The following is a 24325-nucleotide window of genomic DNA, read 5'->3' as shown; positions in this document are numbered from 1 at the left end:
TTTAACAACCTCAATTTGAAACCCACAGGAAACGGCGTATGTGTATGCACAATCGAGATAGGAATGACAGCAGGAAATACATTTTACTACGTCTTGCTGTAAATCGCCACCTCTAAATGTTGCTATTATTAAACATAATTGCTCTCACTTAACAGGCAGTCGGCAAAAGCCAAGCACCAGTTTGTATGGATTAAATCAGAAAATAACCACAGATAATCTATATTGCTTTTAACAGACAGATGATAAAGATTGTAACATAAAGGGATGTTTAAATCCACACAGAAACAAAGAAAAAAAAAGAGTGACTTCACAATCTAGTCTTCATAACCAAGCTGACATTTTGTTTCTTTTTAATGGCTAAAACCCACAATGTATAACAGAATAAAAATCGCTAGCAGAAAAAGCTTATTTAACCATTTGTTCAAGAAAAATGATATAAGGGAATACATCTACGAAACAACTCAAGGCATGTTCCATGAGCGGCAAATTGTATACCATTCAACAAGGACCTCTGTGTTCGACAACCCTCCTCCAACCTAAAAGATTTAATAAAGCCATGGGATCAGATGCTCTCCAGGCTAGTGTGTGTGTGGTGTCAAATACCCAGCTTCTTAAAGCTCCCTTGTAAATCTTTTGTATATGCTGCAAAGGCATATATTGCTATTGCCTGTAAGTCAACGGAGTATAGCATTTGAACTATAGATGCAGTAAACCGGTTTGCTCTGTTATAAAGTCTCTGATGTAGCACATATGTATAATTAAAAACGCTTGAAAGGAAACATAAAAGAAACAACAAGCCCACATTGGAAGACTCGTAAAATTAAAAACAGGAAAGCCTGCTCAAGTACTTAAAACCTAGCCCCCCTATGAAATCCCTTTATTTCCTTTACCCCTCTCCCAATCTAGGGTTCTCAGTTTGTCGGTAATAACAAACATGAGACTGGTCTGCATTTCATGCCAAACAAGCAGCAGGATTGCTTGGATTGAGATCTTTTACATAAAACTTAAAATAATTAAAAGAAAAAAAAAATACTTCTAATTCTAATTTATTTGCTTTTAACGAAATATGTGTTAGCAACTTAAAAATATACTTACATTTTCTCGAGTTATAAATGTAACATTCTGCATTTAACATTTGTGCTTGGAATTTCAAAAATTTAAATATTGCACATAAACGGCAGAGAAAAGGAATACTGTGTTGACAATGTTTTGTATGTGGAGTATTTTAGTTTTCCTAAAGCACCAGCAAATGGTAGATGGGATCTAGTTAAGATCCACTCTACCAGCTTAGGTATAAGTCACACTGTTCACTAAAAGAGCAGTGAGTCGGCAAACAAGCAGTTCCGCTGCAAGCAAATGGTTCCATCCATCTGAGGAAGCAGCTTGTAACTTAGTATTATCTTTTATTTATCTAGCACCAACAATTTACGCAGCGCTTAATACAATACATATATTCAAGGGGTATGACAAGACGAGAATTGACAGACTAAGACAAACCGATACATTAGGTGGAGAGAGCCATGCTTGCAAGCTTACTTCTTATGTGTTTACGTTTTAGTCTCATATCGCCCAACATTTTTCGTGGTTAACCAAAGGTGCTAATATTAAGAACAGATTTACTTCTTGCATTTGAACCAAAAGTCATGACACAAGCAGAAGAAAGTTTTACCTTCGATCATCATCTGTCAAGAAAAAATTTTGTGCCGTCAAAGGGAGTTAACATTCATTTTACAACAGTATCCATTTAGACAGGGCTAGAATATTCTATTTGTTTTCTTTAGCTTACATACACATTAGTTGAGGAAAGATATCTTTAATGAGTAAATTGTAGATACTTCTTATAGGATCTAGGTAGTAATAGTTACACATATCTGCCAACAGCAAGAAAATAGGTCACGAAAGAGAGAGTTGTGCGGAGAGCTGTGGTTTCAATGCTCTCACTTGACTATTTATTATGAAGCACGTACATTCTCGGGTTCCTTGAAGGGTCAACACCAAAGCAGTACTAGGAACTAGGGTGTGAAAGGCTGGGAGGCGAGATCCTCTGAGGTATCTGTGTCATGTCGCCTGAAGTCCAAACAATGATAATGTCTTGTGTAACACCTCCTGGCTTAGCAAACCAAACATTAAGTTGTTTGCATTAGCAAAGCTTCCCAAAGTACATCTCTGCCCACAAGGTTCCTAACTTCCAATTTAAAAACATATAGACTGCAATAACAAAAAATCACCTAATCATAAATTCACGTAGTTTGATTTCAAGGGATGAAATACGGCTGATAACCAGACTTCCTTATATTTCATGGGTGGCTACCAAAACACCGCTCTCGCTGTCATAATATGCCTATGATAAATTTATACAATATAAAACTACATGATATAAGACATGACACATTCCCTACAGATTTCAATCTTTCTTTGTGTAATTAAGGATAAAAAAAAAAATCTTTAAGTGGCATTAATACAGAAATAAGTACATTGGTTTTTAAATGAAAGATCTCAAGCTGCAAGTGGTGCCTCTAAAACTACAAAAGAGAAAATCAGGCGAAAGGGGGAAAAATGTGCCAGGTGACCAGAAAGAGCCTGATTTTTTTTTTTTAAGAGCTCGACTGCTGAGCCAAATGTTTGAAGAGTCATTTTAACCACATCCTGTAATCAAACCATCTGGAACACAGAGCTGAGATTAGTCACCCTGAACATTGAGCTTTATCTGAACAAATAACGTACTGCAATGGAGCTCAGGAGATAGGGCAGCAGTAACAAAGGCAAAGCCTAATGAAACACTTTATGCCCTAGTGAGCTGCAGCTACTACAGCCATAAACCTTTGAGACACATTGCTCTGGTGTTAATGTACTAAGCACAGATTATATTGCTGAAAGGGCTAAAAATTGCCAGTTTAGATAGCCTCGCTCGGTAGGTGGCTGGAGAGGCTAGACTTTATTTGACATTTATTAATTACAACTCCTCAAGTAAAATGACTATCCCGGGTAATTCCCACAGTACCACTAGCATTATAGCTGCACATTATAGGGAATTTTAGTTTCTTAGCAGGCAGACAATTCACCCTTGAGACACTCTTTCATAAAGGGTGTATGTGATATATATACACACACATATATACATACACCCTTGCCCTGATGTACCATTTTGTCAACATATGTTTTTTGAATACTCCTCGGAAACCAACACAAAGAAGGCAATGAACAGCATAAGGCAGACTTGGCGTTCCCCTGGGTTTTCCCTGCTTTTAAACACAAAAGAACCTATGAGCACCTCAATCCCCGTCGCATCCCCCGCAGCCTTTGTTCTGATGCCTGATGAGCTGTATTGATTTGGGAAAATCGTTCAGCTTCTTGGAAAACTAGACTCAAGCTTATTCGCTGCCATCTATTTCTTTCTCGTGAAAAGACAGTTGGTCAATATTTAGTTGAATGGTCAGCTAAAAGCATCTCTCCGGTCACTTTCTTTCTTTTTTATTTTTTCCTCCTCGTTTCTACAGCAACAGTAACCTTTCACAGATGTAATGCATGACATGATGTCATTGCGCGGTATGGACTGGTGAACAGTTCACTAAGGGTATGTACAAAAATCACAATAACTACAAGCTACGATGCAGGCATTACATTCTTTATGTATACAATGAAACAAATTTCTATTGTTATTAAGACATAACAATGAAATCGTTACATAATGTGGTGGTTCTACAGAGCAAAGCATAGAACCACAGGGTGCCTTAGAACACATGCTTGAGTTTTTCTTCTGCAGAGAAGAAAAACGCGATTTCCTCCAGAGCCCCAATCCCTCAAGCCTGTTAAGACAAGCTATATATATATATATATATAGCAAAGCTATCATGCTTATCTGTCAGACTAGCTTCCTGTACTTTGCATTAATTACTTCACTGCCAGATATCTCTCTCGCTATCCTGAATCGCTCACCTTATTACCAGCACAGAACATGCAAGGAAACTGAAGCAGAATTCAATTTATTTTTCCTGTGTATGAAAATCCATCCAGGGATTGCAGAAGAAGAAAAACATCCTTAGTCTCATTGTAAATTATCTTCGGTTACTCTACAGAACAAAAGACTACTTTAAGGCAGGAGAGATAATAGTGTGGTGTTCAAAATCGTATATTAATGTGTCCCCTAAATTTATCTTATTATTAACAAGCAGGCAATTTTATTGCAAAGGAAATCCTATTAGGCTGTTTGGCACAACAGAACGCCCAGGATTGACTATTAAAACAAATTAATTTTCAGGTAGCAATTAACTGCATGGCATATTTGACACAACAATAAGTAGTAAGATGCAAATATAACACACAATAGACATATAACACAAAAAACTTAGATACGACGGTAATGAAAATGTAAATAAATTTGGGCTAAACTGGGGCCATTCTGGTGCGACATGCCGGTGTTGGAGTGAAGAGCAGAAATATTTCATACACGCATTTTTGCTAATTGTTTTTTACACTAGTAATTGTAGTTTGGTAAATGCCTGGAATAGGCAAGAACTATTGCATCATGAATAATACCAAAAAATGAGGGTTATTGAGTAATGCTTTATAAATTACTTGGAAATCCAGCAGATGGAAAAAGGCTTCTTGTAGGTCCACACAAGGCTAGTATCAGGCATGTCTACAGTTAGAATCCATTTATAAAATGTGGAGTTTTTTTCAACAGGGACATGTCTGATTAATGATCCAGCTCTTTAAGAGAGTGAATACTAGGAACATACAATACAGATGATCTTTCAAACTTCTATGTGTATGTTCGTCTTTTGCCCTTTTTCCATACGAGGTATTTAAGAATCAAACTGTACATAACAAGTCAACGTACAAGACTTACATTTGTACTTAGTCATATATTTTATGCACAGAAACGGCCAGTGAAGCAATGCATTTTTTTATGAAGACAAAGTGGAGGGAAAAATGGACATTGATTTTTTTCCCCCCTGTAATTTAATAGATTAAGAAATATCTGCGTATACTTCAAGGAATAAATTCCAGGTTTCCATTGTGCAAAAGGCAAGAATGTGAATACTTACTGTATATATAAAGCACATATTAATCATTATTTGCTGGCGGTAATAAAACAAAATGAAGGCTTTTAGGTTTCAGAAGAAGATGTTAAGAGAGCAGCAAATATTCTGTGCTAAAGTAAAAGCAGTTATCTGTCCGTGCCGTGCTGGAGAGAGTGTGGAATGTAGTCTCATAAATTATGATGTTTTAGTTCAAGTCAAAGCATTTATTTGCTTTTGTGCCAGTTCTGGGTCCTTTTCATCTTTTGCTACCAGGCCCTAGAGAACACATTCCTAAACCTCTGCTGGCAGCCAGCTGAGGCCTCCGTAAATCACACAGACTGCTAATAAGCCCTTAAATGGCTGCTATTGCCTTTACTAGAAATGATCTTCCCCTATTATGTCTTTAGGCAGAATTTCACACAATCTACAACAGACTGCAAGAAAAGCAGTGCCTGTCTGCCTCGTAAAAAAAAAAAAAATACGCATATTCCTGTATAATCAGAAACAAGATGGTGTGCTCACATGCCAAAAGATTTATGATATGAATATTAAACCGATTAACTAAGAATTGTGCTTTAGAACAAATTTCGGCCAACGCACTTGAATGCCACAGAATTCACCTTACAAGAATAAGCCTAACCTTAGTGATGTTAACATCACTTAGCAACTAAAAAGGGAAAATTCGTATTTTTATTGTAATTACCACGTTCTTCCCTTTTGTACATAACACATAATCCAATTAGCCATGTTATGGGTTTATCATATTAGGGAATACACAATGGCATCTGTTGGCTATCCAACATGCTTGGAGATAAATAAGCTTTGCCTCGTCAGGTGTACAATGTATTCTAAAATGTTTTTGTATTTATGGTTCATTGTTATCCTTTCTAGATCTGAATCTAGAAAGCAAAAACCAGAACTCGATTAATCTTTCCAATTAAAATAAAAGGTTGCCATGTAGCAAGTGGGACGAGAGCCAATTTACTCACGGCCATTGATAACCCTGATGAGACGTGGACATTTTTTTTTGTGTGTGCATAGATTTTCAAAAATAAGTACCAAAAACATGAGATATTAGCAAGAAACACAAGCTTTTTATCTCCAAAAAAATATATATAAACCTCATTTAAACTACTAATAGATAAACTGAAAGAAAATAAGAAAAATTACAAAAATAGAAAGACTATTGCGTTTTATAAAAAAAAAAAGAATTTGACTTTCATTGAAGTGTTCATTGCTGCCATAGTCTTTAAAGGCAGTACACAGAATTTAAATGCACAAATTGCTTTATAAATTCAGTTTATAAATTCTAAGCCCGTGAGCAAGGAATTCCTTTTCTTTTCTTTGCTTATAGCCTGCTAACCCATTAACCAATGTTTCTAGCGTTTATTCATACCAGCGATGACTTAAAAGCTGATAAAGCATTCCATGGTTAACAATTATTCTGTACATAACAGATTACTGGGGGGAGGGAGGGATGCTAAATGCCTTATCGGTTGCGTGAGAATTTTCTTTATGGTCTTGTGTACTTTAATTCCTCGCAGTAAGCAGCTGGGCTGCACTTTAGAAACAGATTTGTGACAGGTTTTAAGGCTAACAAAGCAATTCAAGATAATACAGACAAGGAATGAAATGACTACAGGAATAGCCCAGCTTTTCCTTCCTTTGATACAGACCTGCGCATATGCTCATACAGAAGCGTAGGTTTATCTAATATGGCCAATTTATGGGCAAAATTCAATAAAACGGCTCTGCTTGCGATTGTTATAAGCCCAGCTTTCCACTTGACGATGGGGGGTTGTAAGGCGCATCCCTCACTACAAGTCCCACATCAGCAGGTCAATCTCTTTTGCCTTTTAACCATTTCAGGGCTTGGTTGGGGGTGCTAGGCATTTCTTTGAAATGCATAGCAGAGTGCTGTGGCAATTTAATGGTTATGGGCAAAGAGACTAAAAGGAAGGGGGGGAAGACAAACAAATATTTCAATAGCAGGCTTGGAAAAGAGATTTTTTTTTGTAAACAAGTCTAATGGAGTGTGACTAATTGTCTGCTCCTGGAGCAAAAATAAACAGCCCTGTTGGTAGTCAATGAAGCCAAGTTGCATTTGTTAACAGGACAATAAAGATTACATCTAAAGTGGCATTTAGATGTAAATTTTCCTTTTTTTTCTTTTGTAAATCTTATTTGGCATTGCGTATGTTAAATGAACACTTAGTAGTTGCACAGATTATATATATATATATATATATATATATTATATTAAAACACACACCATTCTTAAATTCTATGAGGTTTAAAAAAATGATAGGTTTAGTGATCACCGATTATTCATTATCTGATGCTGATTTGCACATGGTAGATGCAGTTATGTTGGGATAAAAGCCATTCTTGCAGGGCCACATGCACAGGGCCCGCTGGCAACAGGAGTTCTCCAAAGCTGGCCTTTAGATGGGTCCCGGGAGATAAATGGGACCCAGAAGGCACTTTGACAGGGGAGGCAATTAGACAAGGCATGTTCTTTCAGCATAGATTCATGGAGAAAGAGAAGCGTTTCTGCACCTCTCTTTCTGGATCATTAATCAGACATGTCGCTGTTGAAAAAACACTGATAACACATTTTATAAATGGATACTGTGTAGACATGTCTGATACTAGCCATGTATGGACCTACAAGAAGCCCTTTTCATTATCTGGATTTCCAAGTAATTTGTAAAGCAAGTAATTTGTTAAATATAATTTTTTGTGTTATTCATGATACAATGTTAATCATGAAATGTCCAGAATCCCCATTCACAATGGCCAACTTGACACTGCTATTATTATTGACATTTCATGAAGCGGTTACAATTTGCCACTCTAAGGCAAATTTGAAGACTTCTAACTTTGTATATAGTATAAACAATAAAGTAGATTAATGCATAGATCTACTAACATGTTCAAAACAAATAAAAAATCCTGAGATCCTGGACCCATACACATACTGCAGCTCGTGTTTGTTACCATAACAAAGGTGGCTGAATCTACACAAAACTATCAAAGAAGAATGCTAAAAGTATGTAAATAATGTCTGCTTTGCAAACTGTCTTAGTGAAGTGGTACTACTATCCAACACCTGGAACCGGGGATCTTAACCACAGGGGATCTTAACCACAGCTGTGTTCATAGTCCTACTGGGGATTGCCACAAAGAACAGCCCCTCTGCATGGATTTATAGAGTGCCTTAAACTGAAGGTGTGGTAGCAGACACATTTAATAGGGAAGCCAACATTGTACAAGGAATAAGTGTTGTGCTGTACATAGGTGGTTTTCATCTACTGGTCTCCCGCTCCCATCCCAACCTCCCCCACCGGCTGCGAGCAGAAGTGGACACAGCCAGTGTGACTGACTCAAGCCTTCTTCTTTGGCTAATTCTACTAGGGAATTAGTTAGTAAATTGCTCTTTCCTACCTTACTAAGCATACGTACTTAATATGAGAACTGAAGGCACCTGCTGACCCCTGCATGTGGGTTTTGAAAACTGGTCCTAATGTACAGTTAACAATGTCAGCCATTTTTATTACTAGGAATACGCAAGGTGTTTGTCAATATAAAACTGACTCATTTTGAGCAAAATCGTGTGTGTTTATTTGATCTATAATAAAGTTCAAACAATTCCGTTCTAATTTCACAGGATTTTGGTTACATCACTCCTTGGACCCACTGACCATATTTATCACGAGCTGTTTATTACACGCGTTTTTATATTCGAACTGTGCATTCATGGATTAATCGATTTATGAAAATAGTGGCCTCCTCTCTTCTATTTATGACAGAGATGCATCAATAAATGCCTTATTCCATTTACATTTTCCAAAACACCCGCAAGCATCATCATAATTATTTTCTTGGTTTCTATTCAAGTTATATCAATGGCTTCTGACAGATATATTCCAAACACTTCTTTAAACCTAAATTACAAGCTATCGTGGGCTTCTTTTTCAACAGATAATCTGTAACTCTGAGCGGCACATGAAATCCTCTCAGAAAGGATAAGAAGATTTTTTTGTTTTTCTCTAGGGACTCCGGAGTAGACGCTGGTCAATCAAACCCTTTGACAGTTTTTCCAGCCTTTTCCCATTAGGCCTAACTCTCACTGCAGGGTTTCTATTCACACCATTTTCCTCTTTCTTAGATGAAGTTAAGACAAGGCCAAAGTTTCAATAAAAAAAAAAAGAGGCAATTGTAATCTGTTTAGTCTGTATTCACTTGCCCAAAAAGACTTTGCCAAATTTAAGCAAAAAAACAGCAGGAGTTTCATTGACTCTTTCCACAAGAAGACTTTAGCTTTTCGAACACGGTTAAAATTATTTTCTTACTTTTACATTCAATTTGCTGTCGGAAACACACTGTGAAATGTAAAGTTTCTGTCAATTCTACCGGTAACATATCTTGACACAACTAAATAAAATCCAACCTTAGCTTTCAGAAGTAGAATATGTCCTTTTTGTAGCTGCCCTTGACACAAGTAATTGTCGATTATACCCATAACTTGTTATTTCTGGGTATTTTTCACATATAAAATTATCTAGTAATACAATAGCATTAGGATGTTCATATTCTACTATTTGCATTAAAAAAAGAGCGTTATGGGCTATCTTTAATGCTACTTTCTCATTACCTAGAACGTGATGGCAGATAAGAACCATTTGACTTATCAAGTCTGCCTATTTTCCCCATGTAACACAAAAAAAATTGACACAATTGAAACAATTTCTATATATTTAAGTACCTTCGTTAACATAAAACTTTATGTTTTAACAACATAACATGATCTATAAAACACTGTTTGAAAGAGCTACTTCATCCGTTAAATTCCTCACCAAACCTCTTCCCCCCACATTTTCAATTAATGCTAAAAGCAGGGCATAAGACACTTGGCACATACTGTAGCAGAAATTGGCTGCGTCTCAGAAGGAATCTTAAACTGGAAGGCGCAAAAAGCAATGAATCCTCTTTTTACCAAGTCCCTGGACAGCAAAGCGTTCATTTCATGTTGTTCAACACATGAAAACATGAAAAAAATACTGATTTAGGGCAACTTATTCACAGAATAGAAAAGCAAAATGGAGAAGAAAACAAATATTAAAACCCACTTAAAATACAATAAAAATATAATAGTTCTCCATATAAGTTCTTTGTATGTTTTAACTATAAACATACATAGATTCCCCCCTCCAACTCAGATATTTTTCCAAATCCTTTTTCTACAGCACAATTTATTTTATGAGTCATCTTACATTTCTAAGAGAATAAAACAAGAAGTGAACTTAAGAACAATATCCTTCCTCATTCAATGAAGTGAGGATTAGCACAGCTGTGTTCATGCCAGCGCTCCTCTTCGCTAAATAGCTTCTTTGTAAAAACAAATGGCAAAAAAGAATCCTAATGCGTACGAAGACCATGGATATTCAAAGCGAGTACATTTTAACTAGAGGTTGAGTCATTTATAGCTATTAGGTGGTTGCTAGCTGCTCGCCAAGCTGTTAGATTTGTACATGAAAATAACCTTGAGAGCCAAACCCCTTTTTACCGTGCCCTACTAACCCAAGACAATAAAGACATCTAGATAATGGTGAGAGGGAGGGGAAAAAAATCACAGGTGCAACCATAGATGACAAAGGAATGTGCAAGAAGATTTACTGAGCCGAGACAATATAGTCTCTCTTACTGTGCAAGCTTCTGCTAAGCCTAAGAAAAGCAAATGGCTGTAGGAAAGGATAAAATGACAGCCATCAACGCCTTACAAGGAACGTAAACAATAATCGAAGGCATTCGCGTTTGTTTAACTGCCGACGGCAGATATTGCCTGAGTAGGGTTGACTCGGTTCCATTATGTCCAAACGCAACATGCTTGCAATTATTTCTATGATATGTTATCCTAATTTACCAATGTATTTTGTTTTTTTTTGTATTTCACATTAAAATTATTCTAAACATTTTTGGGTTTTTTTTCTCTAAACAATTTCTGGGGAAATATTAAATATATTATTGTACCCGTGGGGTGTGACTCCATTTTGATGTTATAAAAATAACATGTAACAAATTTATGTTTCTATTTCCATTTTTTTTCCTTGTTGAGTTGATTGTAAAAATGACATCAGTAGTAAATAAAAATACATAAAAATACATAAAATTTTCAGCCCAGTAGAAAACACACAATCATACATACATACACATTTTACATACATACTCACACATATATGTACACACATGCACAATAAAGAAGGTGGTTAAATGATTAAGGGAAGTTATGAGTCAGTGGCATTTATGGATTATTTTTGGTTAAAAAAAAACACATCAATTTACTAGCACATTTACATAGCTCATGCTGGGATTCTGGGTCGTTACATGCAAATGGGAAGCACACACAGTGTATCCATTCATGCATTTATGCACTTTAAACATAGATCCCTTTTGTACAGAAGGCATATGCAAAAAGGCTTTTAAGACACAGCATGGGTTAGAAGGGCACAGCCAGAAAACCCACACGCAGACAGCTGTTTGGAGCTTTTGGGTCTCATCAGTGCTAGGCTGGTTTCTAGCAATTGATGTCTGAATATTGCATGCGTCCTCACGCCTAGAAACCCTTGACAGTAGTAACACTGATTTTGAATCAATAGAAATCAGTCATTGTACAATAAAGCACAAGAATAAGCCACGCTATAAATGGATTCATAGAATTCCACAGTAGATTGTGCCGTCTATTGCAAGGGATTCTGGTATAGCTACATGGAAATGAGAACCATTGCAATTAGGTATAATCCTACGTATAATAGCTTTACTATGAATCAACCTACGTTTATGACGGAATTATATGGTTTTTGCAAAGTAACGACCTCTAACAAGCTTTCTGTGGTCAAGGAATATTAGTGTAGCTTTTGTTAGACTCCAGTCGAAACAGGATTTAACACAGCAACTATATTAACCCAGATTTATCTACGTATTTTTCATGTGTATTCATGAAACACTGAAAAGCCAACGAAGAAATCCAATCTTTATCACAAAGAGTTTGCTACTTATGGACTCTCGTCATAACCTTGTAAAGAAAAAAATATCTTCACATGAGATATGTGTTTATGACATAAAATAAGTTATTCCCATTGCCAAGTCAGACTTTTTATGAGAGATCATATGGCTTATTCTGTAAACTGTGAGTTAAGGTTAACATTTCATCTGCCCGATTTCTTATGCCATATGGGCAAAGCCTGGAAAGAGCCTCACGAAAGAAGGTCTAACAGGCATTCTCGCAAGGGCAGTGTGCCATATAGCCTTTCCATATTGTCTAGTAGTACATTACTTCCTACAGATTAACCCCTAGTGAACAAAAAATCCTTTTTTTTGTAGTTCACAAAAGCATAATAGAGTGAGCGAGCGCCTAGTGACAATTTCCAATTAGCTGCTACTGCTATTTGAATTATTTAATATTTTTAGCAAGGCCATCCACTCCGTTGGCTTTAGGTAATGATAATACTTTATCAGGGCACGTTATTCTTACATTACAGGTACCTCACATTGCTCAATATCTACGCTTTATAGTATAAGGGGATGAAAGTATTTTACAAGGAGAAATATCTAAGCATAGATCGCCAACGCTAACTCTCCAACCCACGGACACACCCAAAGTAAACCAAGCTGGCATATAACTATCTATACTATATAGCTCTTTCAAAATGCCATAAAAATTCTTACTTAATAGGGGATAAGATAAAAAGCAACAACAAGTCTTATCTCTGTGTAAAATATAACGCCAGCATATACCTGATATACACACCGCAAGCACTGTATGCGTGCAAAATTCTGTTTCCTCACATTGTTATGTGCAACGTTTATTACCAATTACTATTTGTCAGTTTCCTGATTTAATCTTCCACACCTCATAAGGAAGCGCAATGGCAGTTTGCTTCGTTCACGCCGTGTAATGCAACAATGTGACTGACAGCCACTGATTACAACCACAAGCTTGGGACAGAAAAATATAAACTCTGTATTTTCCCCCAAGCAATTAAAAAGAAGGTTCCCGCTGCCTTTTTACCTGATTAGTGTGAAACCCTTAGATTTGTCTACGTCGGCAGGAAACACATTTGGCAGGTAATACACATTTTATTTTTAATGAACATAAAATGATTTCGCAATTACACGCTAAAAGCAGAGTACAGTCAAATTCCAAGGGCACAGTAAGAACTGTTAAACATGTCTGGTCACACAACATGTTTGAGTTAATCAGCATTATGAGCTCTCACACACACAGCACGTCACCAAGTATTTTTCTGGTTTTAGGATATGGGGGAGTCTCTTTCGGTTGTAGCTATCATGTGACGTTTGGGCTTTATCATCTCAATTTGAATGGCCTGATTTCCCTTCTAACAAGGAACAAAGATAGAAAACGTACAATCTGGCAACAGATAAGAACCATTTAGCCCATCTTGGCCACTCATTTTTGCCTGCAAAACGTCAAACCTTATCTTGTCCGATGCCCATGATAGCCTTTTGCCTCTGCCATGCACCCTTAACTTCCCTCCTGTATCAGCCTCCACCACTCCTACACCCTCTGAACTATTTGTTAAACTGCCTTTTTTTTACAATTACACTTAAATATCTGAAAACTTTCATAATGCATTTTTTAAGACCCTATCCGAGATCCCTCATGTTCACTCTCCTCAAAACGGATTTATATACATTATGAAGCAGAAGACAACGAGATACTTAACCGCGCAGTTGTTCTATAATCCTAATACTTAACTTGATTACCTATCTTTGCAATAATCAACAAATCACAGTTCATAAAGATATATCTATTGGACTGTATCTGAACGCGATAACGTATACAGTTTTAACCACCAAACGTGACCAGCTTTGGAGAATACAAAACTTGTTTGTTAAGCTTGGTACAGGCAGGCAATTTTAAATTGCATTTGGCTCACTGTATGAGTTCTTTCTCGCTGTGATCTCCAACAGTCCCCTAACAATTCCTAATTAAAAACAAGGCACTTCAAATGACCCTTTATTGTATGACCAGAAGCACCGTGAATGGTCACCATCTTTTATTTCTAGCAAGCCTACTGGCCACCTATTCAGGTAAACAGATAGCAATTAGAGCGGTATTGCTAATTTAAAGGGATTAGAGTAGATAACAAAACCACACTGTTGACTGTGGAGTCTGAAATCCCTTGAAGCTTCCATTATGAGCGCTGCTGGAAAAAAATCGAGGAGAAAAGACCAGACGTCTTGGTGATTTTGTTTTAAAAAAGCACAACCCACTTATCTGGAGATGATGAAAGCGTGAAGTACATTTTTAAGGAACAGATCAGCTGTGTAGTGGATGTTTCGCAGGACAATACCATTAACCCATCAGACCCTTATCAAGTCTTAAGTAATTTGGTCTCTATTTACAATTTTGCTTCGACTACTTTTCTACTTAAACCTCCCTTCCCCTTTATCTGCCTGGAAAAAAAAATGTGGTTACCATAGTTTCTGTGTCCTGCTGAGACTTGATCTGTAGAGCTGCTATTAAGCCGCTGATAACAGTGTTTCTGTTGCAATTTATGAGAAATGTCAGTCGAAGGCACAGAGAAATTGTACACACTGTATTTTCCCAGCTGGAGATATCCGTGAATGGAAAGGGAAACATGAATACACATGCACCGTAGGTTAGAAAAGGCAGGTTCGAGCATTTGTCGGGTGGTCTCGATTGTAAAACAAATGCTGGAGTGATATGCGAACGCGAAATGTGTAGCAAAATCAACAGATTTTAAAGGTTACTCCCATGGGGTTAGGTTGGTGCAGACCAGATTTAAAGCTACATACCTAGTAAGGTATCAAACTAGAATATGCTACAGGCACCTAGTTTTTTTTACATATTACACATATATATATATATATATATATATATATATATATATATATATAAAATCCATGCAAACAGCTCTTCCTTGCTCCTTAAAACGTCACATTGGTTTACCTTAAAAATAGCAGTGGTAAGCGGATTTGCAATTATTTTAAATGCATGTAAACACCCTGACCACAAATATGTTTAATTCAATGTTTAACATTCCTGACCGCTCAAAACTGACAGGTAGCTTACAAATCATAGCGTTTGCTTTCTAAAGCAAACTGACAGCGCTGGCTCGTAAGCAGGAGTTCTATAGGGACCTTCCAAGTTGCCTGTATTGTCATGTTGTTTCTCAATACAGCGTGCGTGATAACTTCCTTGTAGAAAGTGAAACAAACAATATATTGTAACTATTATCGTTGGAAAACATACATGTGTAAGTCATTACTACCGTTAGACCAGACCACAGGGTGCAGCGGTTATACGGGATTAGGTTTGGGACGTCACTAAAGATTTCTGGAAGGCATTAAAAGTCCAACAATGCTCTCTACACAGCATTGTCATCAGCGTTATATCAATATAAGCATTAACTTTTAACTTTTATGACATCATTGCATTTTATAATGTTTCTTTAAATTGCTTGCCATCAGGGCTTATGAATAATATATGACTTAGTTGAACGTTTGGAAATAAATATAAACAAGATATTTTTTTTTTAGACTATAATTTCTTTTCCTATTGCTGCCATTAGCTAGAAGTACTTAAACCTACTCAAGTTCTTTACAAGCCATTGATCCCAACTGATGTCATAAACTCACACAATTCAGAGTCGCATTATAGCAACATCCATTTAACAAGCACACATTTTTTACAGGAAACCAAGGATTAGCTTCTCTTCAAACCTTTACAGGAAAGCTCTTGCAAACAGGGAAACGAAGAATGGTTACTTATCCGCACAAATCAAAACATTATGAACTGTGGCAGGCAGCCAGCAAAACTATTTCAGATCTGTTATCCCATCTGGTTCTCTTGTAAACCAGTGGAATATACAAGCTAATATCAAGCCTAGAAACAAATACTTGCTAGGACTCGTAAAAGTCAGACTTCCTTCGTGTGCTGTTTATTATGACTGTATAGCTTGTGATCCTTAAGGAACAATCTTCAGACACTTGCAGGGATTGTTAAGAGTTAGCCAAAGCATTTGAGCAGCAGAAAAAAGGGGGGGAGGGGTGATTTTCCTTTCCCGTTGCCCAAAGACAACAAACACTCAAGAGATCATTTCTTACGATCATTTTGGCAGCAAACTAAACATCACATTCATGCCAGTGGTCCATTGCCTTGTTCTTAGAATGAAACTGAGCACATCATTTCTTTTACCTATTCACTTATAATATAAATGCCTAGGCATGTTTGGCCGTTTCTGATTCAATGGACTTTGCGCTTAGGAAACTATAACTTATAAGCACGCTCACCTAATAAAAGTATACTCTATGCTATTCCAAGATATGCATGGAGAAAAAAAGGGAATATGAGACTACTGACCTCATGGAAGTTGAGATGCAACAAAGCAAACAGCCGTAATTGTTTCCCCCAATCTCTTCTTCTCACCCACCACTCACCAAAAAAAGGCTGCCCCCAAAGCAGTACGTAAATGCGTATAATCTGTCAATTCTAGTTTTGTCATTACATATACATAAGAGGCATTGTATTAGTTGTTATATATAAAAAGATCATATATTATTTAAAATGAGACTCAAAAACAGATATACCCAAGGTCAAATTTACCATATGTGAGATCCATCTTAGTATGGACAAAACACAACGTAATGTGTTTAGTATAGAAACCAGATTGGTCTTCTAAGAAGGCGATTCTTTTTTGGAGCTTTTGCGGTTTTTTTAGCTGGTTAGTAACTTTTTCGTGCCTATTTACAGAGAATTACCACCCACAGTTCTATTTACTAAAAGCACCTGAAAGTGACATTTGAAATGCATTCCAAAATGCTCAATTAGAAATAATTCAAATAAGAGAATGCCCTTTTAATAATGGTTTAAAAACAAGTCAGGGGGAACTGGTGAGTGAATGGATCACAGTGCACTTAATGAACGCTTCAATGGTTTCCTTCTATTTGTGAATGTGCAGTGTTCCTTATAAATGTCTAACTGATGAGTTAAAAAGAAAGTCCAGTCATATTAAAAATGGATTCATTATATGAATGTGCGTTAACACAGGCATGTATGTTGAGACCGATAAAACACAAAGACTAGATGACAGATGAAGGAACTGTATGGGACATCTGGTTCATTTTAATGTAAATATCACAATTTCCAATCATAGAAAAAAGAAAGACCTAGAGAACAAACATGAGAACCGCACAACCATTTTTTAGGGTGACACCACCTTTCGATATAGAAGTCAAACAATAGAGTGAGAGGTGATGCGGGGGACAAATTCCTTAAACTGTCATATATAATATGTCTGATATTAAGTTATGCACAGTTACTTGTATCGATGGGCTGTAATACAAAGAAATATTGTGCATTCAGCACAACTTGTCATACTTGCCAGAGCTTGGAAAGCGTTTTTTTTTTAAATGTTGTGATTGGTTTGTACGAGCTAATATTATATGCACCACCCTGAGCCGACTCTTTATGGCAATGCTAATAAAGTCCTTCAATACATAGACATTAGCAATACATAGAAGTTCAGAAGGTCCCTCTGGGTGATTACGATTGAGACTATTGTTTATTTATTATTATTATCCGTTGTTTTATATAATCCCATCATATTCCACTGAGCTGTATAACACAAGGAAGTATGATAAGGAGTCAGTGCGTATGTATAGTAGCTTGGGTCAAATAACAGAGCTAGAACACATGCAAATGACAGACATGCAGCAGTCTAAAACCCGAACACAATTAAAGAACACATTCTTAATGTGATTCAACCAATGTATGGTTAGAGTTCCTCTTTAAATTTCTTTTACAATTTCTGAGAGGGTGTCACAGCTGAAATGTAATGAAATAACGATTTTAGCAAGGTAATATTGAGACAACTCTATAGCACAGTATGGTACTAACGACCAAGTGATGGGGTGATGATGTTCAATGAGACAATTTGACATATTGCAACTTATATTAAAAAAACAAACAAAAACACCATCTTCATAAATGCGCTCCATCACTCCCAAAATACACTGCGCATCATTGAAGTTCTTAGTGTTCCACCAAAACTCTGAAATGGTTAACAAAATACATATGCAGTTGTGCAAGCATTAAAATGTAAATGTAATAACAGAGCATGGATTCAAAGAGGGTCGTTTAAAGAGTCTAACAAAATAAAGCCACATGAAACATGCATAATAGCATTAGCAGGGGGGAGCAAACGGTAAATAAAAAAATAAAAGAGAAAAGAAAAAACATAACAGAATGTGCCACGTTGAGAAGCAGGTTTTATTTTACAGTATGGAGTATTCAATTCCTTAGCTTATTTCTCTTTAAACCAAGCATGAGATACAATTGAGGCCAAAGTGTTTCATGTCGGAGTGCTTACATTTTCCCAGGAACAGTTAAGAGAAGCTTGCAGAACAGCCCATTTTAATTAACAGTAAACAAGTCATTTAAATAACTTCAAGCAGGTTTGCTTTTGAACAGATGACGCTGAACGGACACCACAGCAGTTAGCACCTACTATGATCAGAGCTCGTACGAGCAATTTAAATGAAGAGAGGTGCACAAAATGAGTGGCAGGACACAAGAACTAGTTAGTAAGGGTCTGCCTGCTGAACTACAGCATATAGATACAGAGCGAACATTAAAAACAAACACAATCGAAGCACAAACCACAGAAACCAAAGACGGACTTCTTACAGAATAATGAGCATGAGAAGAAAGCTGTGGGGGGATATGTCTCCCCCCATGGAAATTCACCACACATATTTATGGAAAGCCATGTGTGCCCCAAATGCTACATCTGAATTGTCATGGAAGTTGGTTTTTTTTAGCATCTGTGAACAATTTAATGCAACATGTTCTTGTGCCAATGTACTTTTTTTTCATGGGATAGATCAAAAAGGAAGAAAACCCAAAACAACCTCAGACAATTCTGCATATGTTCTAAAGAATCCAAGTCCCTTTTATTTTGTTTCTTTTTTTTTTTGCTTTCTTGGGTAACATAAATGTCTTCATTTGAAATGAAGTTGTTTTGTGATAGCAAGAAACAGCTGCTGAAACAAGTTTTTTTTTAGCCAACAAGTTTAAAAACATTCCCTGAAAATGTTCCCTTTCACCAAAGTCTATAGGATCACCCAAACAAAGCCTATGTGCCGTTCTGAACAAGAAAATCCCTCAAGCCATTGCAACACAACCAAAAAAATCGCTTACTTTACAGTAATGTGCTCGTACCTTAAAATCCCAACACACATCCATAACAGCTTCCCAATAAAGCTTGGCATTATCCTTTGTCCCCATGGTGGTGATACCAGGCAAATCGCTTCTTCTAACAACAATATCCATTATACGTCTATGTTGTATTTGGTCTTCACAAAGACCAAATTCTACTTAACATTCAATTCAACTGTGCGTCAGTTACCTCCACTGCAAGCTACACAGCATCGGTCTCTTTATTGGAATAATATTCACTTTAGATACTATGACAACAATAATCTCAATGTGACTACCTTAGGAATAAGCTAAAGAAGACGCCATCAGTGGATACAGGCACCACTTCTTACACCTTGTTACAAGCCGGGTTACACAGATGTAGCCAGGTTCCTAAAGACATTTCTGTGTAAACAAAATGACATGATAGACAATGACATTTGCTTAATAGTGCATTAAGATAACTCAGACAAAAAGGTCAGCTAAGGAGTGGCAGGTCTGTAGAACATAACTGACAATGCTGAGATAAGGAAAACAAATGTGGGTGTTGTTTGAATTGTCATTATCTATGTCAGTATGTTGAAACCATGTTAATTATAAAACTTGCCTTTTAAGCCAAAAGGCTTAAAAAGTAAATAAAAAAACAATTACATGAATTGTGCGTCAAAGAAAATTCCTTACTTATTATCCATATACAAGAATCCCTAAGAACGAATCTTATCAATAGACCTTGAACTGCCCTTAGAGCCATATCGACAATCATGTTGGTCAGCCCTTGGACCTTCTAATTAACCACATATTATGGATTTCAAGTAATGTGTACTCATCTCAAGCAACACTTTCCTCACAGGTTCTACGGGATTAAGATATGCATACATATTATAATGAAAACATTTGGCAACAAGGACGATAGTATCTCATCCTCCAATGTTTTGCCAGCCTAAAATTTGTATACATAACATGCGACCCAAGCCATAAAAAAATAGGCATCAAGCTCTTATGCTCCTCAACTCTTCAGGTAGGGTTGGGTAATCAAGAACACAATGTAACATTTGCTTGTTTGTATTAAGGAATGTTCATGCAAACACATGATACTCAATTCTGTGAAGGTCAGAAGTTTAGCTTATTCAACTGGAGAGACTACTTAGATAACCATCTTGTTAAACAACTTCAAATAACTGCACTGGTTAGCACCTGACACGAGAGAATACAAAACCATGACGTTCTCTTGCTAGAAGGAACTAAACTTGTTCTCTGTATACTAAGGCACACTTAGATATAAACAGTATTCTCAGAGTCTTTAGATGAAACCACACTAAATCTGCTGCTTTATATTGATTTTCTACAAGATACAGTAAGTTAGACACGACAAGCGTTATAAACTATGATAACATAAATTAGAGCTGAACCCAAAGGTTCTTTTCATGGTTGTAAATTGATATCATAATTCAAGATAAGAAAGGTTTTAGACCTACTTACTTCACTAGGCACCTTGTATAACTATTTTTCTTCAAAATCTTATCTGAGAACGCATCAGTGCTTAGCTTAGCACACAGTGAAAAGAATATACACAAAGATGGAGATGTTTCAAAGCAATTGTATATGTATTCAGTGGGTTGCTGGTCAAGCAGTTATAGGTCTTGATCGTTTAATGCTTTAAAGATTAACAGGACGATAAATCATAGTAGAAAACAAATCAATAAAGCTGATGTGGATATAATGTCACAAAATGCAATCACATCTAAGTCCTACGCCCGGCATCAAATAGAAAGATTTAAGAGGATTTCAACCAGAGAATCCAAAAAGATGGAAAACGACACAAAAGGGGATTATCACATTTGTGAGAATGTCTGCAGTGTTATTTGTGTTTAGAGAAGCTTTACAAATAACCAAACAATTCAAATATAAATCAAAAAAATGAAATGTTCAATGAAAAGAAATGACACTAGAGAATTTAGGAGCCATACCTTCTTCGGTTTCATGCCAGACAATCCCCTCCAAGTTAACGCTGGTACCAGGTTCACAAGGTCCAAGACAATCAGGTTCTGTTACTACTCCAACATCACATGTGTTTACACCCACTGACCGAGTTCGTACCAAAAGTTGTTCCACGGGGGCTGCAATAGTTGATGACGATGGAGAAAAGTAGGTTGGCAGGATTTGAGGAGAGATACTGGTAGAAACAGGTGGTGGAGGTGCAGGCACTGTAAACAGGGGATCAACCTAGGAATAATAAGAAAGTTCTTTAACTCCAAATACTTTAGCTTTACATTTCTGAGTAATTCAATTAGAAACGCCGACTGTGAACCCATATTGCATGTAGGCAAAATAGAAAAAAGTACTGGAATTTAAAATTTCCAGCCATGGTCATATGTAATGTAATGGATTAACAATTATGTATGTTGAGACCAATAAAAAACAAATCAAGATACATACTTAACTAGGTGTTACTTCCTTGTTGGTTTTAAAGACATAAGCCCATCACGTTTATCAATAATGTATTTTATTTGTTTTTGTTTTTTTAGGTAACACAGATAACGAGCAAACCTCATTTATATCATTATTTAGGCATTCAGGAGAAGGCAGTGAAAATAAAGATATTCTTTAACCATAAACCCATTATCCACCTCTGATCAGCACTGGCAAGATTCGAATTTGTGGTGTAAACATGAAAAACATATAACAGAAACACTATAACTTCCAAAAAAATATATTTTAGGAGAACATCAAAATAGATATTACCTTTAAGAGGCATTATGTTTGCTTTGAGAGAAAAAATAATGGGGCAAAATCTGATGTGTCCGTAGAGTTATTTTTTATATATATTTGTAACCTTATAATAATGAGAAGGATCATGTTATGACGATGTTATTAGTCCTACAACAATTTCTAAATAGGGGTGTTACGTTAAGCATGGAAGAAAGTCTATTTAAAATTATCTGGAATTAAAATAACTTGGATATACAAAAACAAACCTTTAAATATTGATAAAAAAGCATCTCCCTCTTTCATTACTCAGGGCTGGGGCATTCTCTCTCTCTTCTCCCTCAGGCTCAGAAAGCCTTCTCCTCCCACCAGCGACACGGTTGCTGCATGGTCTGACTACCTCTGACCTTTATAATTAAATCCCTCTGTAAAAACTATTAGCCACCAACACTGACATTTTTTAACTATCAAGGTTTTTTTCTATCTTCAAAGACCTTGGACAACCACTTCCAAATAATTAAAAAAAAATATCACTTGACTATGACGGCATTCGCTTCAAGGAGAAGTCATACGAAGAAATCATCATTTTTCAGAAGGAGAGAAAATGCTTCATTGAAGATGACAGAATCGTGAAATGCCTCTGGGTTTTTATTATTATTAATCAAAGTATGTCGACACGCGCAAAGAGAAACTTTGAAGACATGATACTGCAGTTTATCAAATATGATTTATAAGCATCACTAATTCAGCTGCTGGATGGAACTGCTGTCTAATTATTTGTAAGCAGACAAAGGCTATGTGAACACATTAATTATGGCCCAACGCCAAAGGCCTTCTAGATCTGGAAGATTAGCAGCCAATCCTCTGTGTTACAAGCTTGCATCATAAAGAATATTAACAAGAGGAGTGACAGAGGAGGATTTTCAGATTAACAAAGCATTTTCCTGATGCCTAGAAAAATCTACAGGAAAGCAGACTCAACCGAATTTCCAATCACACGCGAGGGAACACAAAACCATATTTCGGCGAACAAGTTGTCCGTGGATCTTTAATTTACCATCCATGTAACTTATCGCTAAATCGCTACATCCTGTTTTTGATTGGCATGGGGTGTAAGGTTCAGGGGAAACAGTATCATCACATCACTGAAATATATATATATATATATATATATATATATATATAGTTATTGATTATTGTGACCAATGTGCAAATTACAAGGGAGGGGGGTAAAAGGCTATTAAAATTAACTAATTGCTTGTAGTTCTCTTCTGCTTATTATTTGTATTTATACGTGGTTTAACAAAGCTTTCTTGACAAAGCAGGTGCACCGAGCATTAAACAAATTTTTTACAGACAAGGGCCTATTGATTCCTTTTAGTTTTCCTAACACCATCCCCCACTCTCTAGCCAGCCTTTTTCTTCTGATTACATGCCTTTCTATTTCGTTTCAGCACTCACGGACTATGCATTTAAACAGTCTGCTGCTTTTCCAATCCTACCAATGAACCAAAATACAATTAGCACTAAAAGGCCGTACATTAGTAGTCATGCAGTAAAAAAATATATACATATACTACATCCTGTACGGTTTTCCAATAGCTAGCACCGCTTAGAATAGATTAATATCCCCTCAAAAAAATATATATATGAATTTGACAACACTGGTATAGTAGATTCAATAATAAAAATGTTCCAGGTTTCTAAAATGTTTTTGCTATCTAAATGTCACCATCGAATAGAGTCGTATATTGTGCTTCTTGTAATTTGAGAATGACTTTTCCCATGGGGCCTTATTTCTTTCTTGGTTTCTTTTATCTGCAGTTTCAACAGATAATGGCAATAGAAGAAAAGGAGGAAATGGCTTTATGCTAAACTTTCTGCGTACACAAAGCAGAGTAGTTTTACCTTAGCTCAGAAACAGCACACAACGCTTCACTATTAGAGACACGGTTCAATAAGGAACGATAACCTTTAGGTTAAAACGCTTACAAAAAAATAACATAAAATGCCTAAAAACAAAAAAAAATATGCTGAATGCCCTTATTCAAAATGTAGTGTCATGCTCTTGTGTATAATAATTTAAATTTACAATAGCTTTTTTTCACAACAGTAGTGAAGCAGCCGCATGTGTATAAAAATAGCAGACAACAGGTTGTGAGCTTAATTAACAAAATAATGGAATTCCCAGGAATGTATGCAGACAACCATTGTACCCACTGGGAACTAATGCTTAGTCTGGGAGCTCATATTAAGCCACTCACTCACAGTCCTTTCATTTCTCAAACTGTGGATTATTGTCCCTGGAGAGGATATCCTTGTTAACAGCAGTTTGTGAAAATGAGAAATA

General features: G+C 36.4%; 1 protein-coding gene across 3 annotated transcripts in view; it reads right to left on the bottom strand.

Moving 5' to 3' along the window:
- ZNF608 (zinc finger protein 608) overlaps window positions 1-24325 on the bottom strand; it is a 47625-nt gene that overhangs the window by 7451 nt on the left and 15849 nt on the right. For all 3 annotated transcript variants that reach the window (XM_053473896.1, XM_053473909.1, XM_053473903.1), the window contains exon 3: window positions 21237-21492. In XM_053473896.1, coding sequence (XP_053329871.1) covers window positions 21237-21492 — 256 coding nt within the window. The remainder of the gene's footprint in view (window positions 1-21236; window positions 21493-24325) is intronic.

Source organism: Spea bombifrons, chromosome 1 (assembly GCF_027358695.1).
Source record: "Spea bombifrons isolate aSpeBom1 chromosome 1, aSpeBom1.2.pri, whole genome shotgun sequence".
Classification (NCBI taxonomy): domain Eukaryota; kingdom Metazoa; phylum Chordata; class Amphibia; order Anura; family Pelobatidae; genus Spea; species Spea bombifrons.
Note: the sequence above shows the minus strand (reverse complement) of the source record. Positions and strands in the feature narration are given on the sequence as shown.